This window comes from Trachemys scripta, chromosome 2, assembly GCF_013100865.1.
Source record: "Trachemys scripta elegans isolate TJP31775 chromosome 2, CAS_Tse_1.0, whole genome shotgun sequence".
NCBI classification, from domain to species: Eukaryota; Metazoa; Chordata; order Testudines; family Emydidae; genus Trachemys; species Trachemys scripta.
This window is the reverse complement of record NC_048299.1, coordinates 130,165,629-130,186,682: the sequence shown is the minus strand read 5'-3', so window position 1 is coordinate 130,186,682 and position 21,054 is coordinate 130,165,629. Positions and strand designations below refer to the sequence as shown.

General features: G+C 44.8%; 1 protein-coding gene across 4 annotated transcripts in view; it reads right to left on the bottom strand.

Moving 5' to 3' along the window:
* TRIO (trio Rho guanine nucleotide exchange factor) overlaps nucleotides 1-21,054 on the bottom strand; it is a 418,347-nt gene that overhangs the window by 187,311 nt on the left and 209,982 nt on the right. For all 4 annotated transcript variants that reach the window (XR_004644600.1, XM_034761550.1, XM_034761548.1 and 1 more), the window contains exons 10-11: nucleotides 18,608-18,730; nucleotides 7,969-8,160 (exon numbers count right to left, since the gene is read on the bottom strand). Coding sequence is in view for 3 of the 4 variants with exons in the window: in XM_034761550.1 (XP_034617441.1) it covers nucleotides 7,969-8,160; nucleotides 18,608-18,730 (315 nt within the window). In the remaining variant the exon portion in view is untranslated. The remainder of the gene's footprint in view (nucleotides 1-7,968; nucleotides 8,161-18,607; nucleotides 18,731-21,054) is intronic.

Sequence of the window (21,054 nt, the reverse complement as noted above, 5' to 3'; positions counted from 1 at the left end):
TGACTCACAAGCTTACCATAGGAGGAGGGTAGGAGTCATGGAGCAATTGATTGGAGAACAGCCCTGCCAACCACCGCGTCATCTCTGGCCTGCTGATTGACTGCGTAGTGGGCTGTGAATGGGTGCACCGATGACCAGGTGGCTGTTTTACAGGTCTCCTGGATCGGGACATGCACCAGGAAAGCTGTTGAGGACGCTTGTGCCCTTGTCAAGTGAGCTGTGATCGCCGGGGCTGGAACCTTGGTGAGCTCATAGCAAGTGCGGATGCAGTCCACAATCCACGATGATATACGTTGTGCCGAGACCGGAAGCCCTTTCATTCTATCGGCTATGGCGACAAACAACTGTGTTGACTTGCGGAAAGATTTAGTTTGTTCCAAATAGAATGTCAGGCCCCTTCGGACATCCAGAGTGTGCAGGTTATGGTGACTCAGGTCCGTGTGTGGTTTAGGAAAGAGCACTGGCAAACAAATGTCCTGTCCCATATGAAATTGTGAGACTATTTTAGGGATGAATTTCGGGTGTGGCCTGAGTTGTATTTTGTCCTTATAAAAAAACGTATAAGGAGGCTCCGAGGTTAGGGCCCTCAATTCGGACACCCTCCTCGCCGACGTAATGGCCACCAGGAACGCCACCTTCCAGGAGAGGTGAAGGAGAGAGCAAGAGGCCAGGAGCTCGAACGGGGGCCCCATGAGCTTGGAAAGGACCAGATTAAGGTTCCAGGGAGGGACCGGCGGGTGTGAGTAGGGGAACACTCTCTCCAGCTCTTTGAGGAACTGCACCACCAAGGGGTTAGAAAACACAGAGCATCCGGATTCCCCTGGGTGGAACGCTGAAATGGCAGCTAGATGCACTCTGATTGAGGAAGGAGCGAGACCCTAATGCTTGAGGTGCAGGAGGTATTCGAAGACGACTGGAATAGTGGCCTGGAATGGCTGTATCTGCTTAGGCTCAAACCAGAAGGAAAATCTTTTCCACTTAGCTAGGTAGGCTGCCCTAGTGGTCCGGGTGAAGTAGGCACCTGCGGTCCTGCGTGATGAGATCCCGGTGTAGGGCCAGGGCAATCGGGATGGCCACTGACAGCTCTAACAGGGTTGTAAACGAGTGCTGATGAGGCCAAGCTGAGGCGATCAAAATGATCATCACCTTGTCCCTGCGAACTTTGAGGAGGACTCTGTGATGAGCGGGAGCGGAGGAAAAGTGTACTTCAGACACCTCCAAGGGATCGTGAATACATCTGCAACCGAGCCCGGACTGTGGTTCTGGACGAGCAAAACTGCGGACATTGGCTGTTGTCCTTGGTGGCAAAGAGGTCCATTTGGGGAAACCCCCACTTCTGGAAGACTGATCGCGAGATGTCCGATCTCATCGACCACTCGTGCATGCGGTACGACCTGCTGAGGTTGTCTGCTAGCTTGTTTAGTTCTCCTGGGAGATATGATGCTACGAGATGGATGAAGCGGGCTATACAAAAGTCCCACAGGAGAAGGGCCTCTTGGCAGAGGGGAGAGGCGCGGGCTCCGCCCTGCCTCTTTATATAAAACATGGTGATGGTGTTATCTGTCAGAACTGTCACGCTGTGACCTTCCAGAGTAGCGTGAAAGGTTTGGCAGGCTAGATGAACCACCCTGAGCTTCTTCACATTGATGTGGAGTGACATCTTGGCCTTGGACCACAAGCCTTGTGTCCTTAGGTCCCTTAAGTGAGCTCCCCAGCTTAGTTCTGACGCGTCTGTCACTAGTGTCAGAGCAGGCTGCAGTGAGGCGAAGGGGATACCTTCGCAGACTACTCGCCGATTGAGCCACCAGCGCAGGGAGTCCAACACCTGGGCTGGAACCGTCACAACAAGGTCTAGGGGATCTCTGCCCGGGTGATACAACCGAGCAAGCCATGCTTGTAAAGTCCTGAGCCTTAGTCGAGCGTATCTGACTACATGAGTGCACGCCGCCGTGTGCCCTAGGAGCTGCAGACAGCATCTGGCCGTGGAGGTGGGGAACCTTAGCATCGAGTCTATGACCCACTGGATGGCCAGGAATCTGGATTCCAGGAGGCTCGCTCACGTCTGCACCGAGTCCAGCACTGCCCCAGTGAACTCTAGCCTTTGCGTTGTTATCAGGGAAGACTTGGGCACATTGACGAGAAGACCCAGCCTGCGGAAAGCGTCTAGGGCCATCACATAGGAGCAGACCTCCTCTTCGGACCGACCCGTGAGGAGCCAATCATTGAGGTATGGGTATACCCGTATTCTCCTCTTTCTCAGGAAGGCTGCCACTACTGACATGCATTTCGTGAACATGTGGGGGGCTGCCGCCAGGCCGAGCAGGAGGACCGTAAACTGGTAATGGTGCTGGTTTATGGCGAACCGCAGGAACCGCCGTGAGCGGGGTGAATAGCATGCTGAAAGTACGCATCTTTCATGTCAAGGGCAGCATACCAATCCCCCGGATCCAGGGACGGGATAATAGTGCCTAGGGAGACCATGTGGAAGAGGATTTTGACTAAGAACTTGTTGAGCCCGCGAAGGTCTAAAATGGGCCAAAGGCCCCCCTTTGCCTTTGGGATGAGAAAATAACGGGAGTAAAACCCCTTCTCCCTTAGTTCCTGAGGGACTTCCTCCACCGCCCACGCCTCTAGGAGCGACTGTACCTCCTGCATAAGGAGTTGCTTGTGAGAAGGGTCCCTGAAGAGGGACGGGGAAGGGGGGTGGGTAGGAGGAGAACTGCAGCATGTAACCTACTTGTACCATGAGCAAGACCCAACGGTCCAACGTTATATGGGACTACACCTGGTAGAACTGGACAAGCGATCCAAGAAACAAGGGGAAGGATCCGGGAGCTGGGCTGGTACGCTGTCCTCGAGCGCACCTTCAAAACCCCTGCTTGTTGCCAGGCTGGGGCTTGCCCTGGCCCTGGCCTTGGCCTTGATTAGGCGTGTTATTCTGCCTAAATCTGTTGTCTCTGCCCCTCCTGCGATAAGGCTCCTGCCTCGGGCGAGGCTGGTACTGCCGTTGCTGCGAGGGTTTGGGCTTAAATGGCTTCCTCTGCGTCACCGGCGTGTGCATTCCGAACGACTTGAGGGTTGCCTGGGAGTCTTTAAGGCTATGCAGACTGGCATCCATCTGGTCGGAAAAGAGGCCAGACCCTTCGAAGGGGAGGTCCTGGATGGTGTTCTGGACCTCTGGCGTAAGGCCTGAAACCTGAAGCCACGCCGAGCACCTCATCACCACACCTGAGGCGATTGTTCTGGCTGCTGCGTCTGCTGAGTCCAGAGAGGCCTGTAAAGAGGTCTTGGCAACTGCCTTTCCCTCTTCCACGAGGGCCGTGCACTCAGGCTGAGAGCTCTGGGGCAAGGAGTCTTTAAATTTGGAAACTGCTGCCCAGGAATAAAATTGTGCCTGTTTAGGATCGCCTGCTAGTTCGCAATCCTTAATTGGAGGCCCCCAGAGTAGACCTTCCTGCCGAAGAAGTGGTCTGTAGTCCACGAAAGCTTATGCTCTAATAAATTTGTTAGTCTCTAAGGTGCCACAAGTACTCCTGTTCTTCTTCCTGCCGAAGAGATCCAAACGTTTAGCCTCCTTGGCCTTGGGGGCCAGGGCTTGCTGGCCATGACGCTCCCGTTCATTCACGGCTGAGATGACCAGTGAACAGGGGGCCGGATGACAAAATAGGAAGTCGTATCCCTTGGAAGGGGCGAAGTACTTCCTCTTCACCCCCCTCGCTGTCGGTGCAGTGGAGGCTGGGGTTTGCCAGACCGTTTTGTAGTTAGACTGAATTATCTTTATGAGAGGGAGCGCAATACTGGAGGGGCCTTCAGGGCTTAGGATATCCACCATAGGATCCTCCTGCTCCACCACTTCCTCCGCCTGTAGGCCCAAGTTCTAGGCGACCCTGTGGAGCAGCTCCTGATGTGACCTGTGGTTAATCGGGGGAGGCCCTGACACAGCTTCAACTGGGGACGATGAGGAGGTGAGGGCCTGCTGTGTCTCCTCCACCTGCCCTTCTTGCCCCTCCTCATAGGCAGGGGCACATCCGGGTCCTGTCGGGTTGAGTGTCCCCGGGATGGCCCCGGGCTCGGTGCCGCTTTCGCTCTCCGGTGCTCTGGAGAAGCATCTGGTGGTCTGGACACCGTGGCCTCCTTGGGCATGGAGAGGTGCCTGCATGGGGACCCGGACCAATGCACCGAATAGCCAGAACTCGAAGCTCTGGAGGAGGTCCCTTGCTGCTGATGATAGGCCCACGGTGTCCAAAAGGGCCATTGTCCTGGTCGGCCCCATTGGGGATGCCACGCGGTCTGGGGCTCCCTGCTAGCCGGTGCCCTGCGGGCGTAGCTGGAGTGGCCTGAGTCGACCTCAGATTCTGAGGACGCCGACCTCGGAGGCCCAGGTGGTGCCAGGGCATGGTGCCATCAGGAGGCTGGAGAGCAGCTCCTCACCGACCGGGATCGGTACTGATGCTCTCGGGACCGGGATCACTGCCTTCTGCCCGGGACCGGGGATTGCGGCCTTATGTTCCCTTGGTGCCGGCTTAGTGACGGTGCCGGGGAGCAGTGCGCCGGTGCCGTATGCTGGCTCGGTTCCGGTGCCATCGAGTCCTGCTGAGTCAAAGGTAACTGGGAATCCACGGAGGCTGAGCTCGACTGGGACCAGTGCCAGGGTTGTGACCTTGAGCTGTGCACCATTGTCGGCTTGCCTCTGAATGGCATCCTTGGTGATGTTGCCGGAGGCTTCTCCTTGCCAGAGCGGGGGCTTGCCGCCGACAGCTCTATGAGGTCTTTCGCCGCCTCAAAGGTGTCTGGTATGGAGGGCTGTTCTGGGATGTCCTCCAGCCCTTCTTCTGCACTCAACCCACTTAGCCCAGGGCTCGACGGACCCTGCGGTGCCGGTGCATGTCCTGGGGCCACACTGCCCGACTGCTCGGTCCCTTGGAAGGCACCACCTTCTTATGTGGGGAGCACCCTCTATCGCCTTTCGGCTGCCCCTTCAACAGGCGCTGGATCACGGACTGATGCCGGGGCACTCTGCACCAAGAACTCCGGCGCCGAAGCCGGATGGTCCAAGGCTGCAGGCTGCAGCAAGGCCTCCATGAGTAATTGCTTGAGGCAAAAGTCTCTTTCTTTCTTGGTTTGAAAGCCTTACAGTGCTCAGTCCGGTGCTATTCCCCTAAACAGCGGAGAGAGGAGTCGTGGGGATCACTGAGCAACATAGGCCTGCGGCACATGGCACAAGCCTTATGCCCCGCAGCCCAGGGCTGGTGCTGGAAACAACTTCCAGTCACCTATAACAAAGGAAGCTTAACTATCTACTATTAAGAAGTGCTAACTACTGATAACTATTAACTACAGATATCTGCTAACTACTGATAATTACTACACTGTGCTAAGGGATCACTCGCAAGCGAGAGGAAGAGGGACGGTAAGAAGGAACTGAAGGGGGGTCAGGTCGGCAGGGGTGTATGTGCACCAGCATAGAGACGCCGCTCTAGGAGGCTCCCCTGCCCATCCGACGGGAGCCACTAAGGGAAAAAGTTTCCGACGTGCACGTGGTGCACGCACACCTAATGTGGAATGGACGTGAACAAGCACTCGAAGAAAAAATACAAAGAACAAGCGTGAGAGTAACATCATATTATGGCATCCGGCCCAAGCAGCCATTTCTCTGCTGGATTAGTCTTCGATTCCCATCTGTCAGCTCAGCAGTGACAATGGGGCCGAATGAAGCCTTTCCACCACTTTCTTGCTTGTACCAGCTTCGCTAACCTTTAAACCTTTTTGTTCCATGTCATTCTTCACCATTTCTATCTAACCCACCCTCGGTCTTCCTTTATTTCTATGGCCTTGCACTTCGGTATATATCACTGTGTATGGTATCCTTTCCGGCTCCATGTGTCCAAACCCTCACAGTCATCTCTCTCCAATCTTAGTTCTTGCCTTACCTATTTTATCATCACTTATTTATTTTAGATTTCATAGAAGTTTTTCAAATTCTTAGAAAAAGTAAAGCTCTCGACAGAAAGTCTGAAAAAGGCACCATGAAGTGACAACACAGTCACAGCACTGCTGCAGATTTACAAGCAAGAGCAAGTGCCTAGCGAATGGGGAAAAGCAATAAAAAGTATATATCTATAAAAAAAAAAAGGAAATAAGAGTGAGTGCAAGAACTACAGAGCAATCCGCTTATTGAGTGCGCTGGGAAACACATTCCCCAAGATGTTGCAAAGGAGAACGAGGGGTATGAGGATGCAGCCCTGGCAGAGGAACAGGTTGCACTGAGACCAACATCAGAGAAAAACACACAACACAACTGAACCTGGTACAAGAACTGTGTAGACTTCACATGGGCTTTTTATAGCATTTGGCAGAAAGGGCTATGGCAAGTTTTGAGTTCGTCTGGCATTCCCAAGAAATTGATTGAGCTGGTAGAAAGTATCTACAGCAAGTTGATGAGTGTGCAGAGAGTAGACAAGAAGCTGATGGAATGGTTCAGGATGCCCACAGGAGTGCAACAAAGGATGCGCGGTATCACCGGATTTGTTCCACTTGGTACTAGAAGTAGTCATGGCTGTAGCACTGAAAGATGAAATGGGAGGAGCCAAGTTAAGTGGGAGAACAGCAAATAACCTTAGATTCGCAGATGATATTGACCTCACAGCATTGTCCTGGGTGGCCCTAGAGAGTAACTGACAAGGTAGATCACCAGAGCAGAAAATTCAGACAGATAAGTACAGAGAACACAAAAATTATGGCAATTGGAAGACAGCAGGAAGAGACAAAGATTCAAGTCAGTGACAAAGAACTAGAAGAGATGGAAAAATATAACCTTTGAGGACTGGTATTGAAAATGGGAATTGGGAAGATGACATAAAAAAGAATCTCTACTGGATTAATGATACATAGCAGCACCAGATGATATCAAAGGAACACAGAGGAAAGAGAAAGTAGATCTACACTGAGACACCAAAAAATAACGCAAAGTATAATAGGTGAGTTAATTTTTACGGACTCTCTTCATGTTGCATTAATGCAGCAAGTGTGGGTCTGTAAAGGGGAGAAGTGAGGAGAGCATGAGCAAGCCTGAATACAGAAACCACTGGCTGAATAACACGTATGTCTAGAGTTGTAAAGCAATCTAATAATGAACATTTTCACAGACCATTTGCCTTTCCTGTTTAATAAAATATATGAAACAGATGTTCACATACTGAAATGCATCTATCCTATAAAACAGTTTGCAGAATGCAGTATATTTTGGATAATGTCCTTTCCTTCTCCACAAGGCATGACTGTTCTTCCTAAATTAAAATTTGCTCAAAATCTCACAGCCAAGGACCAATCAGCTCTATGTGATATAATGTAACAGAATAATTAATAAGCTTCATTAGCATGGTGGTGGACGGGGGGAAGAGGAGGAGGAAAAAATATAAATACTGATAGTCTATTTGAGGAGTAACTTCAGGAGCCCAATGCAAAATGGTTTTAAAATTATTATCCCTCACTCCATTTAGTTAATACCTAGCAATCTGAGGTGCCTTCACGCCCCTTGATCTACTCTAATATGGGGGACAGGAGGCCTGGTTCTATTCCCAGCTCTGGGGAATGTCACTGGACTTCTATGCCTTGGCTCTCCTCCATCCCCTGAGCCACTGTCTTGTAAATATAGATTTTAAGCTCTCTCCAGGGCAGCGACTGTCTCTTACTATATCTACGTATGAGCTCCCATAATACAAATAATAATAATCACATCCCATTCACTGATAAACAGTTGTCCGGGACTGTCAATGTACAGAGTCAGCTAACACTGTGATGTCAGTAGAATAAGACAGGCTGAGCTCAGTTTTGAATTAAATGCTCACTGTACAGTTGGGGTTCACTGTATCTCATTAGCAAGAGCTGTATGTTATACCAATGAAAATATTACTCGCTTGCATCCTTTTCAAGTTTGCCAGGTACTTCCATGGTTTGTGGTCAACTTACCTCTTTAACGTGAGTGTGAAAAGACACAGACATGTCCAGCAGGATCTTGCGTTGCTCCACACGCCTAACAAAATCCTGTATTCTGTCTTCCAACTGATGTGCAGCTTGATAAATCTCTTCTGGGTCACACTCCCCGGTCTGAGCCAGCTGCTCGGCTGCTTCTAGCAATTTATCTGCATTGGTATATGTGTTCTGCAGAAAAATAAAATGATCATTTTACAGGGATAAGTGAACAGAAGGTAATGCTGGCCTGTATCTAAAGACACAATACATTGCCCATTGCAGGAAACAAACTGAAAAAAATGAAGCAGTAAAGCATTAGGTTGCTGGAATCTCATGTCAATAACCTTCTCATACTCATTACAGTAGATAGGTAACCGTCTAATCCTCTGACATCTGCAGACAAACCGTCACCTTACATATACCAGGCAATAAAATGCTTTTATGATTTTTTGCATATAAACAATTACCAGAGTAAAGGAAGGATCTATAAACGTCTGCTGCACTTTGCTTCAGTTTCATAAAAAACAAAAGGACCTCTAGCTACTGTTCCTTTTGGGGGCAGTGGATGGAAATTCTTAGAATCATATGTCTTTGAAGTCCCATTTTAACAACCATCATCCTTTCACATCACTTCACTTCTGTAGTTGAAATGTGTGCTTTTCTCCTGTTAGGAAGAGTGCAACAATATCCAATTCATTCAAATAAAACATGGTGAATATTCACAATTTGTTGTTTATTATCTTCATTGTTTTTTGCGGTGTTCTAACCACGCAATGAAAACAGTGAAAAAATGAAGCAGAATTTCTACTAGCATTGAAAATACCCTAGTCCAAGATGCAGGACTTGGTCCATTCCTTCCAGGACTAGTAACACAAATCCACTGCCAGACTGAAGAACAGTTTTAAAGCCTGATATGTTGTAAATTAACATGGTTAAACACCATTTGACAGACCAGTAACAAATACTCTCAGGTCAGAAAGCTTTTCCCAGCACTTATCCAAGAGCAATGACCAGAAAGAGAAGGTTTTAATTCATGTTTTTAAGTAGGGCATTTAGAAAAAATACCATACAACTAACAGCAATGAGGTGCGAAGAGTCAATGGAGAAGAAAAAAAATCCTCAGGTTTCCTTGCAAAAGCTGATAAATTTGGCAGTTGTGAGGTGTTGAAATGGCGCATAGGGAGGCAGGTAACTGGAAGGGGGGGAGAGGGGGCAGGATGAAAGGGCAGTGGGAGGGTTCAGGGGGTAACTCTGGACACAAGTTGTGAAACAGTCTGGTGTTTGTGTGGCAGGGCCAAGTCAGGCAAATTTTGGAAGCAACATAAGGGATCGTTTCCCAGGAGTGGAGTGCTGACTGACTGAGCTTTTTGAAAGGAAGAGTGAGAGTTCAGTAGCTGCAAAAGGGAGAGGAGACAGTGCACAAAACTGAACAAACAACAAAAATCAAAACCCCAAGAACCAAAAGACCCAAATATCTGACATGAAAACAATCTCCCTCCAAGAGAGCCTCTGTCAATTGAAAGGAGACTTTTTAAACAAGTATGTTTCCTTACTTATTAAAACTGAAATGTAGAAATCTCGCTTACATTTATCTTTCATCCTGCGCTCTCTGTGCAGTGTATTACACTTCCAATGAAATGCAGGTTTCACGCACCAGCACGGTTCCTCGGTGTTTACATTACAAACACTAATGGGGAACTTTTAGCCACTAAAGAGGAAGAAGATGGAGGCCTACTCTACACGAGAAAAGGGTTGCTGGCATAGCATTACCGGCAAACCTTCCTAATAAAGATGAAGCTTATACCAGCACAAGAGTGCTTTTGCCAGTATAGCTTATATTGAGTCCCTACATAAAAACTGTATTGGCAAAAGCCTTCTTGCTTTGCAAGTATAACTGTGGCCACACTAGGGCTTTAGCTGGTATGGAAAGGAAAAGAAAATAAATCACGCCCCTAATAGATATTACCATACCAGTCAAAGTTTCTATTGTAGACCTGACCTAAAACATGACAAGGAGCCAGGCAATCAGAGTTCTCCTTGTTTGCTTTGCCACTGAGTTACCGGGCAACTCCTACACAAATCATGTGTTCATCTTTGTGGCTCTGTATGTAGAACAGAGAGAGTCTTACATACCTCGGCTAGGACGGCAGAAATAGTAAAAGGTTTTATTTACTAGTGTGTCAAAATTGCTTTGAGTGGCTCAGTTGGAAAGTGCTTGTGATGTAAAAAGTTTTTGTTGTTTTTTTTTTAAATAACTTCACACAAACTAGAATAAAAAAACCTCGGGTAATGTTTGCATGTTTCTGTAAAAACTCATTCCTATAGCCTCCCTCTCACTTCCCCTAACAAACCTAATGTTTCATCTGATCTTGTTCCTTTAAGCTCAGGTTTTAACTCAATTTTTAAAATCAACATCAACATTTTGAAATTAACATGGTTCAAAGCCATTCCAAAATACTCAGATGCATTATCTGCCAGCAGCACAAACTTTTGTATACCTTGGGATCGACAACCTTGTCGGTCTCAATACTGCATTCAACTATTCAATTTTTTGACTTGTTCAGTATAATAAATTCATTAATTATTTATGCAACAACATTAGTCCCTAGTGCTTTTTGAATTAAACTGTGCACACACCAGACAATGGGAGGTTCTGAGTCTCTAAGACTTTGTACCTGAGGAAGCCTGCACCCCCTACTCAAAAGCTGTTAGAGCAGAACACTTCCTGGTCAGTACTTACATGTGCCCAGTGCTACAGTCAAAGCTCTCACAGATGAACAAGAAAAGAAGTTCAATGCTCACAATTGTAACCTGAAAGGCTACACTGGCAACTACCTAGGGAACCAAGGGCCCCACCCACAGCCATCTGTGTGACTGAAGAGATCGTTTCCCATTTTATAATTAATCTGACATTTTATTCTTGTGAAATACTATATAAGAATTCTGAGAGCATCCTCCTGATAATGTTGCCTGGGCACTTCAGATTTATCTTTCTGCAAACTGGAAGGCGGTCTAGATGAATTAAGAAGTTAATGTAATTAAGAAGTTAATGTAATTTGGATGTAATTTTCAAAAATAGCTCAAATGCTGTATCCTTAGACAGCATGCAGAAAAGAGGGTCAATCCTCAACTCACTTTTGTAAACCTTCCTTCAACTAGTAATGACATCCCGTGGAAATGCTTCTTCTTACATAGTTATGCCAGTGTGCAGGAACTAAGATCCTAAACATGGTGGGTTGTGCTGGAGAACTCCCCAAGACAGACAGATGAATGAAAAGGGTGCAAAGAGGAGGCGTCTCTTTACGGATTTAATAAAACTGATCTAAAGTATGCAAGGTGATTTTATATCTAGCAGTCAGTTAAGGCTATTCAAGCAGGCTGGGAGGACAAGAGTAACAGCATGGCACTAGAAGCAGTTTATGCCCATTTCCTAACGAGACAGGGAGGCATTCATGGTGTAGATTAGCTTTAACTATCTGTACTTAATTAACATGTCTTTTCAGTAGGGCTGTCGCTTAATCGCAGTTAACTCACGTGATTAACTCAAAAAAATTCATTGAAATTAAAAAAATTCATCGCAGTTTTAATCGCACTGTTAAACAATTGAAATTTATTAAATATTTTGGATGTTTTTCTACATTTTCATATATATTGTATTGTGTTGTAATTGAAATCAACGTGATTTCATGTATTATTTTTTATTACAAATATTTGCACTGTAAAAATGATAAACAGAAGAAATAGTATTTTTCGATTCACCTCATACAAGTACTGTAGTACAATCCCTTTGTCGTAAAAGTGAAACTTACAAATGTAGGGTTTTTTTGTTACATAACTGCACTCAAAAACAAAACAATGTAAAACTTCAGAGCCTAAAACTCCACTCAGTCCTACTACTTGCTCAGCCGATCGCTAAGACAAACAAATTGGTTTATATTTACAGGAAATAATGCTGCCCTCTTCTTATTTACAATGTCACCAGAAAGTGAGAACAGGCATTTACATGGCACTTTTGTAGCTGGCTTTGGAAGGTATTTACATGCCAGATATATATTAAACATTCGTATGCCCCTTCATGCTTCATCCACCATTCCTGAGGACATGCTTCCATGCTGATGACTAAGGCTACGTTTTAGTCATGGGTATTTTTAGTAAAACTCTTGGACAGGTCATGGACAGTAAACAAAAATTCACGGCCCGTGACCTGTCCATGACTTATACTGTATACCCCTAACTAAAACTTGGGCAGGGGGCCATGGGTCCTTGCGGGGAGGGAAGGGATCGTGGTCCAGGGGTGTCGCGGGTGCCAAGGGAGGTGGCCCAGGACACCCGCTGGTACTGGCAGGGGCTCCCTACTTGGCTCCGTGTGTCCCTGAAGCTCCTAGGTGGCGAAGGGGCTGGGGCCTCCACCCACTGCTCCCGCCATAAGCTCCTGCTGCGCAGCTCTCTCCCCCTCCCACACACATTCCCCAACCTCCTGCCCCTAGCCCTGAGCACTTCCCACACACCAAACTGCTGCTGCTGGCCCAGGGGCTTCCCGGCTCGGGCAGCCCCTGAGTCAGCACCAGTTGCTGCAGAAGTCACGGAAAGCCACGGAATCCATGACCTCCATGATAGACTTGCAGCCTTATTGATGACGCTCATTAAAAAAATAATGCATTAATTAAATTTGTGACTGAACACCTTGGGGAGAATTCTATGTCCCCTGCTCTGTTTTACCTGTATTCTGACATATATTTCATGTTATAGCAGTCTCAGATGATGATCCAGCATGTTGTTCATTGTAAGAATACTTTCACTCAGATTTGACAAAACGCAAGGAAGGTACCAATGTGAGGTTTCTAAAGATAGCTACAGCTCTCGATGCGAGGGTTAAGATTCTGAAGTGCCTTCCAAAATTTGAGAGGGACGAGGTGTGGAGCATACTTTCAGAAGTCTTAAAAGAGCAACACTCCGATGTGGAAACTACAGAACCCTAACCACCAAAAATCAAACTTTTGCTGGTAGCATCTGACTCAGATAATGAAAATGAACATGCGTCGGTCTGTACTACTTTGGACTGCTATTGAGCAGAACCCCTCATTAGCATGGACGCATGTCCTCTGGAATGGTGGTTGAAGTATGAAGGGACATATGAATCTTTAGCGCATCTGGCATGTAAATATCTTGCGACGCCAGCTACAACAATGCCAGGTGAACGCCTGTTCTCACTTTCAGGTGATATTGTAACCAAGAAGCGGGAAGCATTATCTCCTGCAAATGTAAACAAACTTGTTTGTCTGAGCGATTGGCTGAACAAGAAATAGGACTGAGTGGATTGCAGGCTCTAAATTTTACATTGTTTTATTTTTGAATGCAGTTTTTTTGTACATAATTCTACATTTGTAAGTTCAACTTTCATGATAAAGAGATTTCACTACAGTACTTGTATTAGGTGAATTGAAAAATATTATTTCTTTTGTTTTTTACAATGCAAATACTTGTAATCAAAAATAAATATAGAGTGAGCACTGTACACTTTGTATTCTGTGTTGTAATTGAAATGGATCTATTTGGAAATGTAGAAAACATCCAAAAATAAACAATAATAGAATACCATTTATTTAAATAACTGTGATTAATCGCAATTAATTTTTTTAATCGCTTGGCAGCCCTACTTTTCAAAGATTCTGCAGTAGCTGTAACCTTCATGAGCCATTCCTCAAGAAAATGAACAGCTGTTATGTATTTATATAGCACAAAATATAATGTATCTAGTCTTCATACAAAAGTTAAATGTGAATTAAATAAAATAGCACAGAGTCGTAGCCACCACCAATATAAGAAAATGGACAAGGGCTACCAGGTAACTGGTAAAAGTAGGAGGCTACAATGGTCTCTCATGAGCTGGTTGAAATATAAAAGCCTTACTTCAGCCTTGACTTATTCTACAAACTGGCTCAGGAGGGCATGGTCAGGAAGGGATTTCTACAGACTTGGTCCCTAAACCAAGGAAGCTGATCCATAGCTCAATTAAGATGCAATCGCCATATAGATAAAAAGTTAACTTGGCTTTGTAGAAGAAACACATGGCTAATAGACTCTTGCCCTGTACACCATACATGCGTCTTGGGCAGAGACCATTATGCACAATTGGACATCTCTCAGCCACAGTTGCAAAAAAAAAGAATAACTGAGTCAGAATCCAATCCACAAATACAAAAGGGGATAAACACAAAATAGTTGTCAGCGTCCAAAGTTTTTTAAGCTGAGAATCTTTTGCCCTACAAGTGGCTGGTTAAAGGTAATGGACATCAAAATCCTATACATGTGGGGTAAATGTTCTTATGTATGCAACACAGATCATGAGAAATTTTAGCTAGCAGGGAAGAAAGGGTAGGCTCTAGCGCTGCTTCTTTAAAGGCAAAATTGGTCAATTTGATAGTAACTGTTACTACTCACTTATGGCTTGTGTGTGTAATACTGAAAATTTTTTACATGTGTGTTACAATCTCCATATTTTGTAGATATATTAATACCTACGGCTACGATTTTATCACGGTTGCATGTTGTGTGCTAGCTTATTCTATGACTTCCAGAGACCTCTGTGATTTCAGCCCATGGTGGCTAGGAGTTGCAGGGTCACTCCGCCACCCACGGCAACTGGAAGCTGGGGGACCCCTGCGGGCGGCGGGGTGACCCTGCAGCTCTGGGCAGCAGAGGGACCCTGCAGCTCTGGGCCGCCTCAGGGGACGGGGGGATCTTGCAGCTTCCGGCCATCTTGGGCAGTGGGAGCCCCTGGAGCTCTGAGCCCCCACAGGCGGTGGGGGCCCCCAGAGCTCTGAGCCAGGGCCCTCACAGTTGCCCAGCCACTACGGGTGGTGTGGGGACGCCGCAATTTTGTCATGGATATTTTTAGCAAAATCAGGGACAGGTCACGGGCTTCCATGAATTCTTCTTCATTGCCTATCCGTTATTTTTACTAAAAATATCCGTGACAAAGTATTAGCCTTATTCATAACTGCTAAAGAAAGCATTTTAACCTATAGCCAATGTGACAAATCCCCTTTACATTTGCATTGATGGGATACATAAACATACTGCAGGCCAATGTCTTCTACCTATTGCCCTTGTTGTAGAAGACCAATGTTATCCTGTACAGTGAGCAGATGAAAGTGTCAATCTTTCATCAGAATGTTTAACCTGTGATGAGATTGAAGTCTGCTGACTTTACAGGGAATTATGAACACTTTTTGCATGTTGTGGGCTAGCTCATTCTATGATTCTTTTGAGCAGTCCTGGGGAGCTGGAATCTGAACTACCCTGGAGAAACAGCATAGGAGGAAAAAAGGACAGATCACCTGTCGGAACTTGTCAGCTCCTTAGCTGAAAGTGAATAGTTCAGCATTTACTAGTGGCTCCAGGTGATTGAGCAATGTAGCCAGGTGGGATTTCAAGGGGATGATGCCTTCTCATCTTTTTTTGTAGAGTTGACTCTGATAACCCCAGGTGTGGCCAGGTTCTCTGATCAAAGGAAAAACATGAATAACTCGAAGTGTATGTAGGGAATAAATACACTTCAAATTTAACCTTCATCTGCAGTCACTCTTACAGAACATAATGCATCTCATAGCAAAAAACTGTCATATGCCCGAACACAAGTGAACAGTAGGAGTATGTGAGAGACATCACATTCATTGTTATGTTAAGCCCTGAAGTATAAAAATCAACTGTCTTATTTGGAATACACAAAGCAGGGATGCATGTTTGTTGCCTGCTTATATTTGGTTTAGAGAAGGGAAAAATCTCGAAGGGTGTGCCTGTCTTGGCAGTCACCACAGAACCAGAAGTTAGAGATGGAAAAAAAGACTTATTAGGTCATCTTGTCTATCCTTTTGCCAGTGAAGGATTGTTCGCTACAGTATATTTAAGTACTTTGTCCAGTCTAGTTTTTCCAGTCTCAAGCAATAGAGATTCCACCCCTTCCCTGAGGAGATTATTTTTCAATCTAGTAGAGCTCAGCTTCAGGAAGTTTTTCCTTATTATTCAGCTTAAATTTTTCCTTTGTTCAGTTTCATTACATTACACCTAAAACGACTCCTCTTGTTGCCTAGATCAAAGGTTCTCAAACTGTGGTCCGTGGACCACCAGTGGTCTGCGAGCTCCATTCAGGTGGTCCACAGATAGTTCCCTCGAAGGTGCGCACTTGGGCGGCCCACACAAGAGAATGAAGGGCCACCCACCTAATTAGTGGAGCCATGCAGGCGTGGCTCCACTAATTAGGTGCCTGGACCCTGGAGAAGATGCACATGTAAGATGAGGTGGTGCCTTGGGGAGGAATAGGGGGTACGTGGGAGGGGGCAGTGGGATAAGAAGAGGGGGTAGGAGGAATTTGGAACGTGCAGGGCTGCGGCGGCCAGAGAAAGAGGCGACTTTACCCAGCTCCAGGGCTGTGGCTGCCAGATAGAGACGGCCCTCCCTCCCAGCCCCAGCTTGGGGGCTGCTGCGGCAGGGAAGAGAGGGCACATCCATCGCATTAAAAAGGTAAGACTACTCAGGGCAGGGGGTTGGGATGTAGGAGGGGTGCGGCAGGGGGCTCAGGGCAGGGGTGCGAAGTGCAGGAGGGTTCGGGGTGCAGGCTCTGGCCCGGCGCCGCTTACCTTGAGCAGCTCAGGGGTGGCAGCAGCGTGCAGCGGGGCCTCAGGGCCGTGGTGCTGGCCGCTTCTTGAAGCGGCAATCCAAAGCCCTGATGGGCCAGATCCGTAGTTTGCCCACCCCTGCTCTAAGACATGCTCTCAACATTACAGGCCCATAAATGGCTACCTTGTGCATTAAACAGGAAAACTAATACAAACAAAACTCACATCTTGTAAACACACAATATTTGACCCCTCACTCACACTTTGATCAATCCACTATACTGTCTATTAAATCTGTATTTCTGATTCTGTTAATACTTCACACTGTTCCGGTTGTCTGAGTGCCACTTCCAGCAGTCATTAGCAAAAAAGACCCAATGGGAAAACACCACAACCTCCCAATTTAAACTCTAACATTCCCCTGGTAAACAAACCAGCTTAGACACACCTACTATATATGGTTTGCCTTAGCATACATGTTTGCCATTATAATTCATCAATAAAACTGGCTAGCAGATAACCCTGACAGTGCAAGCGTCACCAGTAGAGTGTGTGTTGAAGCTAAGTGTCAGCTATACATGGGTTGTTATTTTTCCCATTTTTGATGATTTGTATCACAATTCCTTTCTTGTCGGGAAACTATTTCTCCAAGTCTTTTCTTTTCAAACGTTACAAGGTGTGATTTCACTAATTGCAACTCAATTTCTTTTAAGATAATACCCAGATATACTCATTTCTTTAATGTTTTCCAAGCCTTTTTTTTTTTTTTTTTTTTTGACTATGCAGTATTTCCAAGGTGCACAATAATTCCTAGTTACACCTTCCTTATCTTCCAAGCTAAAACCAGGCATACAAAAACATTCAATAGGCTCAGTCATTTTTCTCAGACCATATGCTTTTAAAAAAATTTTAAAAAAATCTCTGGGTGAATAAAAACTGAATTCATAAATGTTACTGGTAATCTTACTTGATGCTAGAGCTGGTTGAAAATATTCTGAATGAACTGTTTTCCACCCAACAATGTTGATTTCATGGAAACCAGGCACTCTGGCTACCCGGCTTCCCAGGCTTCCACACATGCCTGACTTGAAACTCAGCAGCCAGGGAACATTGGAGCCTGGGGTGCAGGGTTTGGAATTATTCAAACAATCCCATTTTGGTTCTTCTGAAATGCAAGAATTTTTAAGATGTCCCTCCCATGGAAGACTGCACATATCTGACTTTTTGTGCTGATTAGGAATTAAAGTTTTTATTTTATTTTATCTGAGAAATGTGAAGTTTTTCACGGGATGGAAATTCCAGTACCTACACAACCTGCACCAGAACTTGAATTGTAAACATTCAGCTCAGAAGAAATGTATCTATTGTTACATCCCGTTTCAATCATCTAGCATACATATTAAACTCATTTGTTTTAAATGGGAGAATGGTCGTCAATCTTAACTCAAGCAACATAACCACGAGTCCTTAAGTCCCAACTTTGTGTATTAAAATGTTCTAATTGTCATATTGATGTTTCTTCAGCCAAACAAAGGTATTGTTATATTTACGAGACTGATGTGAATACTTAAACCCGTGGTTAAAAAACAAGGTTTACTATCATTTGTTTTAATTGGTTATGTTGAATGGCTGACTGACCACTGAGTTTATCAGATGGGTGTTGTTTGATTTTTACAAACAATTAGGTGTGCCTACTTGCACCCAATCTGATATTAAAGATTTCAGAGATTTCTTGTTTGTTGTTCTTGCAAGCATCATTTTCACTTTTTGCAGTTGATGCATTGCTTTTTGCTTTCAATATTTTTATGCACAATTGAAAACTCAAATAAAAATCTACTCTAGAAGTTAAGTTAAAAGGAAACACTCAGAATTTAATTTGCATGGTGTCTGGATTCATTTTTTTCTTCCCAGTGTGCCCAGCCCTTCAATGTCAAGTAGGCAATTTAAGGCACCACTGAACAGTGATATAGGTTCAATTGTTTAACAGGATGTGGGTTTAACACGTTTGAAACATTTACCTGTGCTACTTCTTCAAAGTCTTCATGGCGTTTCTGCAAAGCTCTGGCCCGATGCAGGGACTTTCCTACCCCGGTGTGTTTGCTAAGGAAAGCTTCTCCATGGTTCTCAATCCAGTCCAATACCTGCAACAAAACAATAACCGCATAAAATATAGCTTCAATGCATGCTTCTCTGTTTTGCTTCCAGAGCCTGCTTCCTGCAGTGGGAGAAATAAAAAGCAATAAAACTAAGCTATCAAAGAAATTGAAGAGCAGTTAGTTATGCAACAATCTACAAAGAACTGTACTGATCGTTCTGATGTTAGTTTCCCCTTTACAAAATTTTAATAAAGCTTTACATTGAAAGTGATGTTAACAGTTACTAAGCCGGTAGCCATCTCAATCTAGCAAGATTATACAGTATATGTTGACAGAGTTCTAACAAGGCCCAGTGGACTCCACAGCAAGGACACCCTAAATTCTACAGCAGGATCCATGGATTCTGTAGCACTATGATTTGACAGGCTGGAAATTTTGTAGCAATTTAGTTTAAACTCCGGTTTTTAATTAATTGAATACACAGCACAGTATGTATTTTATCTTTGCTGATGTAGAACTGATTTACATACCTTCTACATTTGTATTTATTTATTTTTATAACTACACTGAACCACAAAAGTAATGAGGAGAGTTAGAGGTTTTGGCAGCTGGATAGGGGACAGTTGGGACTTCTGGCACTTAGGGAAATGTTGGGTCTGTTACAGATAAGCACATTAGATTGATGTTTCCACTAATGTAGAATAGTGAAAACATTTAGGTTGGCATTTAAACAGTCATTATTAGGCACTGAGTTAATTTTCTTGTAGATGAATGAGGAAGTTCACACTTTTGAAGAGCTATTGTTTCGACGAGGATGATCTTTTTCTGGGCGTCAGGTCGTAGCTGGCTGTCAGTACCATCTACACTGCAATTAAACAACCCCGCAGCCAGAGGCCCGAGAGCCCAAGTCAGCTGGCAGGAGCCAGCCGCGGATGTTTAATTGCAGTGTAGAGATACCCTAGGAGACAACTGCAACAGTTAACCTTAATGCAAATGGAGTAACCTTCACAACCATGAGAGTTTTTTGGTGTTGTTTTTTAAACGAAAGCTTAGACTCTGGGAGCACAATTCTGCACTTTATCTGAGTCACTGAACACAAGGCCTTGAATAATTTAACATTTTTTTCTGTAATAAATCAATAACGGACTTCACATGATCAAAAAGAACATTTTACTGAATAGCGCATTTAAGTTCTACTTCTCAAGGGAGTTCCTAGTCTCCTACAGTGTAGTAAAATCAATGGAAGGGTCAGTAATCAAGAAGCCAGTCCTAGGATCCTTGCATATTTTCACTGAAAGGTGTTAATGCTACAAGTTATGTCTGTATCACAAGTTTTAATTAAATAAATGAGGCTCTCAAAGACAAAAAATAATCAATTATGGTATTAATAAGCTAGATCTTTAAACCTCACACTACAGTGCCTGCGCCAAGAACTTTGTAAAACTGTGGACTCCATACTGCACAATGGTTTCTACATTTAACAATATTCTCTACGGTGCTACACACATCCTCTTCAAGGGGGTAGAAAAGGGACATCTTGTAGTTAAGTTTCATTCATTTTTTTAAATAAGTTCATTACTTTAAATCTTTCAATGAAAATTTAAACTATTAGAAAGACTTTATACAATATTTAATTCTATATAAGCCAAATCATTCCACAAGTCCAAGACTGCTACACAGAACAAGGAGAAACTTCACGGGAGTGATACAATACACATCTTACAGAATTCAACTTGACCAGGAGGAATCTCTTTTATATATATATCCTATACAATACTATTTAACACAGCCTTAGTGATAAGTTTTATTTAACAGCTGCCTTAGAAGTGCACACCCACAGGTCCCCTAAATACACTTTCTGGTCATTTTTATCTTTATACAGCATTTAAAAGTTATATTTCATTTTTAAGAGGTTCAGTTATTAACTGGAGACAGTGACAACACTGGTACATATATTTAAGAGCTCTTGATATACTGTATGGATCTACATTTGTGACTTCACTTTATGTACCATTACCACAATACAAAGTAAATAAATAAATATAAATAAATAATTTGTTCATGTGCATTTGTCTTTCCTTTATGTGGAGTTTAAAGCCAAAATATTTTATGAAGACAACATTTCAGAATTTATCTATTTTCTTTATTATAGTAATGATATAAACTAGCATTAGAGCGAAGTGATGGGATGTCTACTTTTAGCTCACCATTTACACAGTTGTGATAGTTTACTATCCTTCCAGATAGCCAGGGCCGGCTCCAGGCACCAGGCACCCAAGCATATGCTTGGGGCGGCACCTGGTAAGGGGCGGCGGGGGGAGCACAGCGCGGCATTCTGCGGGGGGGAGAGGGGGGCGCTCCGGCAGCGC